The 12,723-nt window shown below is 46.1% G+C and overlaps 1 protein-coding gene across 1 annotated transcript; it reads left to right on the forward strand.

The window, feature by feature from the left end:
- The first annotated feature begins 393 nt into the window (after window positions 1-393).
- LOC148144252 (uncharacterized) lies at window positions 394-11,384 on the forward strand. The gene is made up of 2 exons (XM_087974658.1): window positions 394-601; window positions 8,744-11,384. The coding sequence occupies exon 2, from the start codon at window positions 9,027-9,029 to the stop codon at window positions 10,227-10,229; it is 1,203 nt and encodes a 400-aa protein (XP_087830784.1). The 5' UTR covers window positions 394-601; window positions 8,744-9,026; the 3' UTR covers window positions 10,230-11,384.
- The last annotated feature ends 1,339 nt before the right edge of the window (window positions 11,385-12,723 follow it).

Genomic DNA, 12,723 nt, shown 5'->3' on the forward strand with positions numbered 1-12,723 from the left:
AGACATTCAAAAGTTGAAGAGTCACACAAAATGCAAACGCAATAAAATGACGAGCTACAGGTTTAAAAAAATGTGGCTTCAGCTTTTTTTAAACTCCTGTTGACATTTGACATTCGGATACAAAATCTTGTCAGCAACACCAGCATCGCCACAGACCACACTGCGCATACGCCTCGGTGTCAGTCAGTACTGCGCATGTTCGGCGGCGTTAACAAGAACTGCGCATGCCCCACGCCTTCCGCAATTACGGACCGCGACCTTCTTTTGATAGGCCAATGGGGAGCTCGGGATGACCGGAAGGAGCCTGGTTCCTTTGTCAATCAGAGCCTTGCTATTGTCTGAATACGGAAGGAGAAAGTGAGGGCTGCAGATGCTGGAGATCAAAGCTGGAAATGTGTTGCTGGAAAAGCGCAGCAGGTCAGGCAGCATCCAGGGAACAGGAGAATCGACGTTTCGGGCATAAGCCCTTCTTCAGGAAAGCCCTTCTTCTGAATACGGAAGTTTGACCATGAGCTTCTGAAGCTGCTACTGCTGTTGTTCCTCTCTGAATGAAGATTGAGCTTCACCCCAGACTGCAACTTCTTTCCTCTGTCCAACATCTGTGAGTACGGCACTTTCTTTTCTCACCCCCTTTTCCATTTGTTTTCATTCTGGGGTTCAATTTTTGTTTTGCAGTAATTGAAAGGAAAGGGAGTGAATCCCGGCGAGGGGAGAGAGTCTGGAAAAGTTGGTCCAAGATTGTGTCTCAGTTAGCAAACACATGGCAAATGTAGTAGCACAATGTGAAGTTATCGCATTTGCTGTTTTAAAAAAAAGCAGAAAGGAGACGCATTCCTTAAATAGTGATATATTGGAATGTGAAGAAAGTGAGGACTGCATATGCTGGAGATCAGAGTCGAAAAGTGTAGGGCTGGAAAAGCATAGCAGGTTCAGGCAGCATCTGAAAAGCAGGAGATTCGATATTTCAGGCACGAGGCCTTCATCAGGAATGATGTGTTGATGTACAAACAGGCCTCAGCGTCCTTCTATATCAGCAAGCAATGAGCAAGGCAAGTGGTACATTAGCAAGAGGAATTGAGTTCAGAGGTGGCGATGTCTTCCTGCAGTTGGGGGTGGGGTTCATTGAATATATTCAAGGCTGAGTTCATTTGAATTTTCGACAACAAGGAAGTGGATGGTTATGGGGGGAGGCAAGAAAATGGGTTTAAGACCAGTACAGAACAGTTAGACAGTCAGACAGTGCAGAAACAGACTGTTCTGTCCAACTAGTCCATGCTGACTATGTTCTCAAACTAAACTAGTTGCACCTGCCAGTGTTTGGCCCATATCCCTCTGAACCATTCCTATTCATGTGCTGATCCAAATGCTTTTTAACCCTTTTAACTGGACTACATCCACCACTTGAACTGAGTTGAATTTATTTATTGTCACATGTACTGAGGCACAGTGAAAAGCATTGTCTTGCGATCACATAGTTAAGTCGCACAGTAAATAATAGGTAAACAGTGGCAAAAACAAAAACAAAGGTTCAGACACATCCTGAGAGTTTGAGAGTCCATTCAGTATTCTAACAATAGTAGGGTAGAAACTGTTACAAAACTGGCTGGTGCGTTTGTTCAGGCTTCTGTACCTTCTCCCCGATGGTAGAGGTTGTAGACAAACATTGCCAGAGTGGGATGGATCTTTAAGAATGCTGGCGGCTTCCCTTGACAGCAGGTCTGGTAGATGGATTCTATAGATGGGAGGTTGGCCTTTGTGATTGTCCGGGCTGAGTTCACCACTCTCTGTAACCGTCTCCAATCTTGAATGGTACAGTTGCCATACCAGGTAGTGATACATCCAAGACAGCTTGTTGTGGATGACCACTCCCAGGACCTTGACACTCTCCTCTCATTCCACCTCTGTGCTGTTAATGTGTATGGGTGCATGAGTAACATCCCACCAAAAGTCAATAACGAGTTTCTTGGTTTTGCTAACATTGAGATCTAGTTTGTTTTCAGTGCATCATTTTTCCAGGTCTTCCACCTCCCGTCTGCAGTCTGTTTTGTTGCCATCTGAGATTTGACGGACTATAGTGGTGACAGTGAACTGGTAAATGGCATTAGTCTTGTATTTGGTGACGCAGTCATGGGTATACAGTGAGTACAGTAGGGGGCTGAGTATGCACCCCTGGAGGGGTCCAGTGTTGAGTGTTAGTGAGGATCAAATATTGTCCCCAGTCTTCACTGATTGTGGCCTGTGGGTCAGGAAACTGAGGATCCAGTTGCAGAGAGTGGGGCTTAGTCCGAGATCACTATGTTTAGTAATCAGTGTCGAGGGGATAATAGTGTTCAAGGCTGAACTGTAGTCAAATAGGATTCTTACGTACCTGTTCTTGGTGTCAAGATGTTCCAGGGAGGAGGGAAGGGCAAATGATATGGCATCTGACGTGGATCCCAATTTGCCGATGGGCAAATTGGAGTGGGGCAAGAGTAGTGGGAAGGCTGGAGTTGATTAATGCCATGACCAGCTTTTCAAAGCAATTCATGACCACTGGAGTTAGGGCAACTGGGCGATAGTCATTGAGACGTGCTGCATGAGTCTTCTGAGGCACAGGGATGATGTTGGCCCTCTTGAAACAGGCAGGGACAGTGGCCTGCTGCAGGGAGAGGTTGAAGGTGTACGGGAAGACCTCTGCCAGTTGGTCTGCACATGCTCTGAGTGCACAGCCTGGTCCTACGTCTGATCCCATCGCTTTCCTTGGATTCACACGAAGGAAAACTGATCTGACCTCTGGACTTTCTCTGGACATTCATTCCACACACAAACTACTCTCTTAAAAAAGGGTGCTTCTGATGTGTTTTTAAAATCTTTCTCCTCTCGCCTTAAAAATGTGCTCCCTAATCTTGAAGCTCACATCTGAGCGAAAGGACATCTCTATCCTTCGTGATTTTATAATCCTCTGTGAGGTCACCTCTATGCTCCAGTGAAAAAAAATCCCAGTTTATCGACCTAGATGTAGGTAGATTAATATCCAGTCATGATCTGTTGAATGCTGGTGCAGGCTTGAAAGACCAAATGGCCTACTCCTGCTCCCAAGTTTCTCTCACTGTGTCCAGAACAGCAAGAGCCTATAAGACACAGGAGCAGAAATTAGGCCAATCAGCCCACTGGGTCTGCTCCACCATTCAATCATGGCTGATAAATTTCTCAACCCCATTCTCCAGCTTTCTCCCCTTGATACTCAAGAACCTATCATCTGTTTCAGTCTTAAATATACTCAGTGACTTGGCTACCGCAGCTTTCTGTGGCAGTAAATTTCATAGATTCGCCACTGTCTGGCTGAAGAAGTTTCTCCTTATCTCCTTTCGAAAAGATCTTCCGTTTACTCGAAGGCTGTGTCCTCAAGTCCCCATCTCTCCTATCACTGAAAACATCTCCCCCAACATGCACTCTGTCCAAGCCATTCAGCATTCTTATGTTTCGATTAAATCCCCCCTGAGTGTAGGCCTGTTAATCAGCATGAACCAGACTTTTCAGGATGAGGCAGAGCAGGGATTAGGTTCAGTAAAATGAGAATAAAAGGAGTGTGTGTGGGATGGAGATTTTCAGCTTTTAGGGAATAAGAGAGGAAAGAGAATTTGCTATAAATTATAATCGATTGGATGGGATAATGGACCGAGGATTGGCAGATGGAGTTTAATTTAGACGAACGTGAGGTGTTGCATTTTAGGAAAGCAATCCAGGACTTAACCATTTAATGGGGAATGTTGCTAGTGAGGGTGAGAATAGGTGGACAGGGCAGATGAATGCGTGGCTGAGGAACTGGTGCATGGGAGAAAGGATCCAAAAATGTGACTATTGGAATCTCTTCTGGGGTAGAAAAGACCTGCACAAGAAGGATGGATCGCACCCGAATTGGAAGGGGACTAATATATTGCTGGGAGATTTGCGAGAGCTGTTCAGGAGGATTTAAACTAGTAAGGTAGGGGTGGGTGGGGGGCAGGGATTGCTGGGACCCAGAGAAATAGTGAGGAAAGAGATCAGTCTGTGACTGGTCCAGTTGGGAAAGGGACTGAGTTAAACAATCAGAGCAGGAAGTAACAAAGCAGAGAACAAGGTAGGACTGGTAAATTAAACTGCATTTATTTCAATTGCAAGAGGCCAAACAGGGAAGGCAGATGATGGTTAGGAACTTGGGACTGAGATATTATGGCAGTTACAGAAACATGGCTCAAGGATGGACAGCACTGGCAGCTTAATGTTCTAGAACACACATGGTATTGGAAGGATAGAAAGGGGGGCAGGAGAGGAGGGAGAGTGGCTTTTATGATAAGGGATATATTACTGTGCTTAGGGAGGATATTCCTGGGAATACATGCAGGAAGCTTATTTGGGTGGAACTGAGAAATAAGAAAAGGGATGATCACCTTATTGGGACTTTATTACAGACTCCCTAATAGTCAGAGGGAAATTGAGAAAAAAATTGTAAGGAGATTTCAGTTATCTGTAATAATAATAGGGTGGTTATGGTCAGGGATTTTAACTTTCCCAACATAGACTGGGACTGCCATAGTGTTTAAAGGCAGTACAAAGGCAGTTGGAGTACACTTAAGAGTAAACTCAGGAGGGCAAAAAGGGAACATGAGATAGCTTCGACAAGTAGAGCTAAGGAGGAATTTAAATGTGTACAAGAAAATTTTCTGATTCAGTAAGTGGATGTTCTGACTAGTGAAGGTGCAAACCGTGACCTACTCTTGGGAAATAAGGCAGGGCAGGTGACTGAGCTGTCAGTGGAGGAGCACTTTGGGGACAGTGACCATAATTCTATGAGCTATAAAAGAGTGAAGATAAAGTATAGACCAGATCTAAATTGGAGGATGGCTAACTTGGTATTAGGCAAGATCTTCCAAAAGCTAACTGGGAGCAGATGTTCGCAGGTAAAGGGATGGCTAGAAAATGGGAAGCCTTCAAAAATAAGAAACTGAGAGTCCAGAGACAGTATATTCCTGTTAGGGTGAAAGGGGAAAAACTAGGTAAAAACAAGGACTGCAGATGCTGGAAACCAGATTCTAGATTAGATGAAGGGCTTTTGCCCTAAACATCGATTTTCCTGCTCCTCGGATGCTGACTGAACTGCTGTTTTTTCAGCACCACTCTCATCTAGAACCTAGGGTGAAAGGGGAGGCTGGTAGGTGTAGTGAATGCTGAATGACTAGAGGAATTGAGCTTTTGGTTCAGAAAAAGAAGGAAGCATATGACAAGTAAAGACAGGAGAGATCGAGTGAATCCTGACAGTATAAAGGCAGTTGGAGTATACTTAACAGTAAACTCAGGAGGGCAAAAAGGGAACATGAGATAGCTTCGACAAGTAGAGTTAAGGAAAATCCAAAGGGTTTTTATAAATACATTAAGGAGAAAAGGGAACTAGGGAGAGAACAGGGCCCCTCAAAGATCAGCAAGACAGTCTATGTGTGGAGCTGCAGGAGTTGGGGGAAATAATAAACAAGTATTTTGCATCAGTGTTTACTGTAGAGAAGGACATGGAAGAAATAGAATATGTGGAAACAGATGATGATATCTTGAAAAATGTAAAAATGTCCATACTACAAAGGAGGTGGTGCTGGATGTCTTGAAATGCATGCAAGTGGATAAATCCCCAGAACCTGATCAGTTGTACCCTAGAACTCTGTGGGAAGCTAGAGAAGTGATTGCTGGGTCCCTTGCTGAGGTATTTGTACCATCGATAGTCACAAGTGAGGTGATGAAAGACTGGAGGTTGTCTAATGTGGTACCAATATTTAAGAAAGATTGCAAGGAAAAGCCAGGGAACTATCAACCAGTGAGCCTGACATTGCTGGAGGGCAGGTTGTTGGAGGGAATCCTGAGGGACAGGATTTACATGTATTTGGAAAGGCAAGGACTGATTTAGGGATAGTCAGCATGGCTTTGTGCGTGAGAAATCATGTCTCACGAACTTGATTGAATTTTTTGAAGAAGCAACAAGGGATTGACGAGGGCAGAGCAGTCAACATGATCTCCATGAACTTCAGAAAGGCATTCAACAAGGTTTCTCATGAGAGACTGGTTAGCAAGGTTAGATCTCGAGAAATACAGGGAGAACTAGCCATTTGGATACAGATCTGGCTTGAAGGTAGAAGACAGAGGGTGGTGGTGAAGGGTTGATTTTTAGACTGGAGGCCTGTGACCAGTGTTGTGCCACAAGGATTGGTGCTGGTTCAACTACTTTTCATCATTCATATGAATGATTTGGATGTGAGCATAAGAGGTATAGTTAGTAAGTTTGCAGATGACACCAATATTGGAGGTGTAGTGAACAGCAAATAAGGTTACCTCAGATGACAATGGGATCTTGATCCGATGGGCCAATGGGCTAAGGAATGGCAGATGGAGTTTAATTTAGATAAATGTGAGGTACTACATTTGGAAAAGCAAATCAGGTAAGGTCCGAAGGAGTGTTGCTGATCAAAGAAACCTTGGAGTGCAGGTTCATAGCTTCTTGACAGTAGAGTCGTAGGTAGATAGAACAGTGAGGAAGCTTTTGTGGGGGGGGGGGGGGGGGGGGTGACCTTCCACACGTTTATTCTATCCATAATCCTCATGATTTTATAAACAGACAAGGTCTTTTCCCTGGTTTGTGGAGTCCAGAACTAGAGGGCATAGGTTTAGAGTGAGAGCGGAAAGATTTTAAAAGGGACCTCAGGGACAAGTGTTGCATGCAGAGGGTGGTGCATGTATGGAACGAGTGTCAGAGTAAGTGATGGAGGATGGTACAATTACGGTATTTAAAAGGCATCTGGATGGGTATATGAATAGGAAGGGTTTAGAGCGATAGTGGCCAAGTCCTGGTAAATGGGACGAGATTAGGTTAGGATAACTGGTCAGCATGGACGAGTTGGACTAAAGGGTCTGTTTCCGTGCTGTACACCTCTACGACTTTACTTCAGGACTCTGAAATTGTTCATGAAAACCACTTCAGTAATCTGCCCAGTTTTAAGACTACAATATACAGGAGCAGAATGAGGCCATTTGGCCCATTGAGTATGCTCCACCAGTCGATCATGGCCGATATGTTTCTCAACCCCATTCTGTTGCCTTCTCCTCGTAACCCTTGATCCCCTTACTTATCAAAGACCTATCTATCCCTGTCTTAAATGCCCTCAATGACTTGGAATCCACAGCGCTCTGCAGCAATGAGATCCATAGATTCACCATCCTCTGGCTGCAGAAATTCCTCCTCATCCCAGTTCTGAAGGGCATTCCTTCACCCTGAGCCTGTGTCCTCTGGTCCTCGTTTCTCCTATTGGTGGAAACATCTTTCCCACATCCACTGTATCCAGTCAGATTCACACAGCACGGAAACAGATCCTTCGGTCCAACCAGTCCATGTTGACCATAATCCCCTACTAAACTAGTCCCACCTACATGTGCTTGGCCCAATATCCCTCTGAATATTTCTTATTCATGTACTTATCCAAATGTCATTTAAATGTTGTGACTGTAAGCGCATCTACCACTTCCTCTGGAAATTCATTCCACACGTGAAGCACTCTGTGTAAAAATGTTGCCCCTTATTTTGTTTTTAAATCTTTCTGTTCTCACCTTTAAAAATATGTCCGCTAGTCTTGAAATCCCTCATTCCAGGGAAATGACTCCTGACATTCACCTTCTCTGTATCCAGCAAGATTTTATAAATCTCAAAGAAGACCTGAAATGTTAGCTTGCTCTCTCTATGTGGACGCTGCCTGACCAGCTGTGATCTACAGCATTTGTTGTTTTCAGGACGGATTCCAGCATCTGTCGCAATGCGCTCCTAAATGTTGGCTACCTCTTTCCAGATCCTTTGAGACTCAACCTTACTCAACAATCCACTGTGCAGTACAGTCAATAAAGTTCCACATTGCATCTCTTTCAGCACACACGGGCAGCATGTGGCTCAGTGGTTAGCACTGCTGCCTCACAGCACCAGGGACAAGGATTTGACTCCAGCTTCAGGTGACTGTGCAAACTCCACACAGACATTGTCCTCCCCGTGGCTGTGTGGGTTTCATCGAGATGCTCCGGTTTCCTCCCACAGTGCAAAGATGTACAGGTTAGGATGAATTGGCCATGCTAAATTGCCCCATAGTGTTCAGGGATGTGTGGGTTAGGTATATTAGTCGGAGGTAAATGGAGAGTTGTTGGGCCAAATGGCCTCATTCCGCACTGTAGGGATTCGATGTGGCAACCCCCCAGCTGTTTGCATTTCCTGTAGGGGAAGTGGGGACGGGCCGAAAGTTCAGTGTGTGTGAAGCGAAAATTAAACGTAGTGCTTTGCTTGAGCTCAAGCTGAGTGACTTGGTGGCGGACTGGAAAAGGAAGGTAAGGTGTCTGTGGTTAGTGATGCTGCCTCACGGCACCAGAGAGCCAGATACAATTCCAGCCTGAGCCGTTGTCTGTGTGGATATTGCACATTCTCCGACTGGTGTTTGTGGCGGATTTCTTCCAGTGCACCTGTTTCTTCCCACTATCCAAAGATGTGCAGGTTTGGGTGAATTAGCCATGTTAAATTGTCCATAGTATCCAGGATGTGTAGGTTAGATGCATTAATCAGGTGTAAATGTAGAGCAATCAGAGTAGGGTAACGGTGCTTTCAATTTCATGGAATTACAAAAGAAAAGAATGTTCCGCATAAAGTAGAATTGCTTGTTCTGAATTTCTACCCTGACTGACAGTGATGACTTTCATAATCTGTTTTTTCCAGTGCATTTGAAGATTTGAAGACTGAAGTTTCAAATTCAGTAGTTGAAGGGCTTATGTCCGAAACAGCAACTCTCCTGCTCCTTGGATGCTGCCTGACCTGCTGTGTATTTCCAGCACCACACATTTTGACTGACTCTCCAGCGTCTGCAGTCCTCATTTTCATGTCAATGACAGACAGTCAATCAATCCATTGGGACTGTAACGATTTTTGACTATGATTCTGTGAGAAGGAGCAAAATTCTTTGGTTTCTGTTTCAGTACGCTTTCAGCATCAGTGGAGCTCGATGAGAGACGCTACTGTGGCAGCGCATTGCATGTGCAGCCTGTCACAATTATACAGCCTGGAAAGAGGAATTCACGGCAGGGAGGGTTTGTACATGCGTTTGTGTGCAGCTGAAGCTTTGGCCATGGAGAAACCAGAGGAATCTCGCCCCATGGAGAAACCGTGGAAGTGTGGTGACTGCGGGAAAGGCTTCAGTGTCCCATCTGCCCTGGAAATTCATCAGCGCAGTCACACCATGGAGAGGCCGTTCTCCTGCCCAGAGTGTGGGAAGGGATTTATCCGCTCTTCCCACCTGCTGGACCACCGCCGAGTCCATACTGGGGAGAGACCATTCACCTGCCCTGAGTGCGGGAACAGCTTCACCCACTCCTCCCACTTGCTGGCGCATCAGCGTGTCCACACCGGGGAGAGGCCCTTCCCCTGCTCTGATTGTGGGAAGGCCTTCAGCAAATCCTCTGACCTGCTGAAGCACCAGCGGGTCTACACGGGGGAGCGGCCATTCAGTTGCCCCGAGTGCGGGAAGGCCTTTAGCGATTCCTCTGCCCTGCTGAGGCACCAGTGGGTCCACACAGGCAAGAAGCCGTTCCCCTGCCCTGAATGTGGGAAGGGCTTCAGCAGTTCCTCCTCCCTGCTGACACACCAGCGGGTCCACACTGGGGAGAGGCCATTTACCTGCCCTGAGTGTGGGAAGAATTTTCCCCAGCCCTCCCAACTGCTGACCCACCGGCGGGTCCATACCGGGGAGAAGCCATTCTCCTGCTCAGTGTGCAGGAAGGGCTTTGCGGTCTCCTCTAACCTCGTGGCCCACCGGCGGGTCCACACGGGGGAAAGGCCCTTCAGCTGTCGCGAGTGCGGGAAGGCTTTCAGCAATTCCTCCCACCTGCTGAGGCATCAGCGGGTCCACACAGGGGAGAAGCCGTTCTCCTGCCCAGAGTGCGAGAAACGCTTTAACCGCTCCTCCCACCTACTGACCCACCAGCGGGTCCACATGGGAGAGTGGCCGTTCTACTGTCCTGAGTGCAGGAAGGGCTTCAGCAATTCTTCTGCTCTGCTGACCCACCAGCGGGTCCATAGAGGGGAGAGGCCATTCAGCTGCCCTGAGTGTGGCAAGAGGTTCACATTTTCCAGCAACTTGCGAAGACACCAGCGGGGGCACCAGTGCTCCCAACAATCAGATACTGCCAGTGACGCTACTGTGGATTAAACCTTGTGCCCCACTCTGACAATGGGTGCAGTGGGAAAGTTGGTGGGCTTTTAAAAAAATTTCTGGACTGCACACTGCCTCGCACCCCCAAGTGCAACTCTAAAGTGGCTCGGGGCGACATGGTGGCTCAGTGGTTACCACAACTGCCTCATAGAGCCATGGATTCGGGTTTGAATCTACTGTTTGATTCTCCCGTGTCTGCATGGGTTTCCTCCGAGTGTTCCGCTTTTGCTCCCACAATACAAAGATGTACAAGTTAGGGTGAGTTAGCCGAGCTAAATTGTCCATAGTGTTCAGGGATGTGTAAGTGTGGTGCAGTAGTCAGGGGTAAATGTAGACTGGTCAAAAGTGTGGTGCTGGAAAAGCATAGCAGGTCAGGCAGCATCTGAGGCGCAGGAGAATCGACGTTTTGGGCATAAGTCCTTCATCAGGATTCTCCTGGACTTCGGATGCTGCCTGATCAGCTGTGCTTTTCCAGCACCACATTCTTGACTCTGATCTCCAGCATCTGCAGTCCTCACTTTCTCCAAGTAAATGTAAAGTAATAGGGTTAAGAGAATAGGTCTGGGTGGGTAACTGTACGGAGGGTTGGTGTTGCCTTGTTGGTCCAAAAGGCCTGTTTACATTCTGTAGGGATTCTGTGATTCCATAAACTTTGCTTCCAGTGGGCGACATTACTCGGAGTCTGGGACTGCACGTTCCTAAGAATCCGCAGAAACCTAAGACCACAAGACCACTGGAGCAGACATGAGGTCATTCAGCCCATTGAGTCTGCTCCACCATTTGTTAGAAACAAAAAATAATTGCGGTTGCTGGAATCCAAAGTAGGCAAGCAGGAGGCTGGGAGAACGCAGCAAGCCAGGTAGCATTAGGAGGTGAAGTTAGCATTTCGGGTATTAACCCTCCTTCAGGACTGAAGAAGGGTTCTTCCCAAAACATTGACTTCTGTATCAGAAACAATTTACCAGGATGTTGCCGGGGGTTGGAGGGTTTGAGCTGCAGGGAGAGGCTATTTGGCTGGGTGAGAGATTTAAAAGGGGCAATGTTTTCACGCAGAGGGTAGTGCATGTATGGAATGAGTTTCCAGAGAAAGTGGAGGCTGGTACAATTATACCACTGAGAAGGCATCTGGTTTCGGACATGAGCAGGAAGGGTTCAGAAAGATAATGGGCCAAATACTGACAAATGGAACCAAATTAATTTAGGATGTCTTGTCAGCGTCGATGAGTTGGACCGAAGGGTCTGTTTCTGTACTGTACATCTCTCTGTCTACTGGTCCTGATGTAAGTTTTAAAATTGAGTCCAAGTAACTTTGAATAGTTCAGTCTTGTTGAACTCACCTCTTGAAAGGTTTCAAGTGAATCCCTCCAAGTGATACTGTTTAAAAATGCCGAGTTGGACAAAATATCCCATTAAGGTCGACACAAACCCACAGCAGAAGATATCAGAAATCACACAACACCAGCTTAGAGACCAACAGGTTTATTTGAAATTACAAGCTTTAGGAGCATTGCTCCTTCTTCAATGCTGCAGCTTCATCACTTCACCGACAAAGGAGCAGTGCTCTGAAATCTTGAGTTCAAATAAACCTGTTGGACTCTAACCTGGTGCCATTTGACTTCTGACCTTGTCCAGCCTAATCCAACACCAGCACTTCCACATCAGAGTTGACTAATGAGATCGGATTTTATTCTGTGTGACGAAGTGAGATGCTCATCTGAAAACTCAAAACTGTTGGAGAGACAAAGAGACACGAGTCAGTGCTACAGCATGGAGACAGGCCCATCGGCCCAAACTGGTCCATGCCGACCAAAATGTCCATCAACAGTAACCCCATTTCCCTGCACATGGCCACTATCCTTCTAAGCCTTTCCTACCCATGTGTTTGACCAAATGTCTTTTAAATGTTGTTAATGTACCTACTTCAACCACTTCCACTGGCAGCTCATTCCATACACAAGCCACACTAAAATTTTTGCCCCACATATTTTTTCAATCACTCCCTTCTGACCAGGTTTGTATGCACTGTTTGGAGATGTAGGAGTAAATCTTCACAATAAAAGATTAATACAGCCTTTATTCATGACTCATGATTAAACACACTTTCTCTATTTACAGCTGTAATTGAGAGGCTTCTCTGAATTAGTCGACATGTTTGTAACAAGTTGTGAAACATGAAAGGATTCTGAAAAGATTTACAAAGATACTGCCAGGGTTGGAGGGTTTGAGCTGTTGCAAGAGGCTGAAATAGCCCCAGTCTATTTTCCCTGGAGGGTCAGAGGCTGGGGGGTGACCTTACAGACTGTTTCGCTGTAGAAGTGTTTCAGAAAAAAAAATCTCAAACCTTATTCCGATTGTTGCCTTTGCCAATATCTGTTGGCCATTAGTGAAGTCCCTTAGCCCAGTCGAATCGGACCCTCTGCCTTTTACAACCCCTCTTGGGGAAAAAAAATCAAGATGACATAATCTTCTTAAAGGAGTAACATCATCACAA

The sequence above is a fragment of the Chiloscyllium plagiosum genome, unplaced genomic scaffold, assembly GCF_037043375.1.
Source record: "Chiloscyllium plagiosum isolate Xiang-an unplaced genomic scaffold, Cpla_swu_hap1 HiC_scaffold_27, whole genome shotgun sequence".
NCBI classification, from domain to species: domain Eukaryota; kingdom Metazoa; phylum Chordata; class Chondrichthyes; order Orectolobiformes; family Hemiscylliidae; genus Chiloscyllium; species Chiloscyllium plagiosum.

What these genes read in the sequence shown, in the direction of transcription:
- LOC148144252 (XM_087974658.1), top strand. Translation starts at nt 9,027, where the DNA reads ATGAGAGACGCTACTGTGGCAGCGCATTGCATGTGCAGCCTGTCACAA.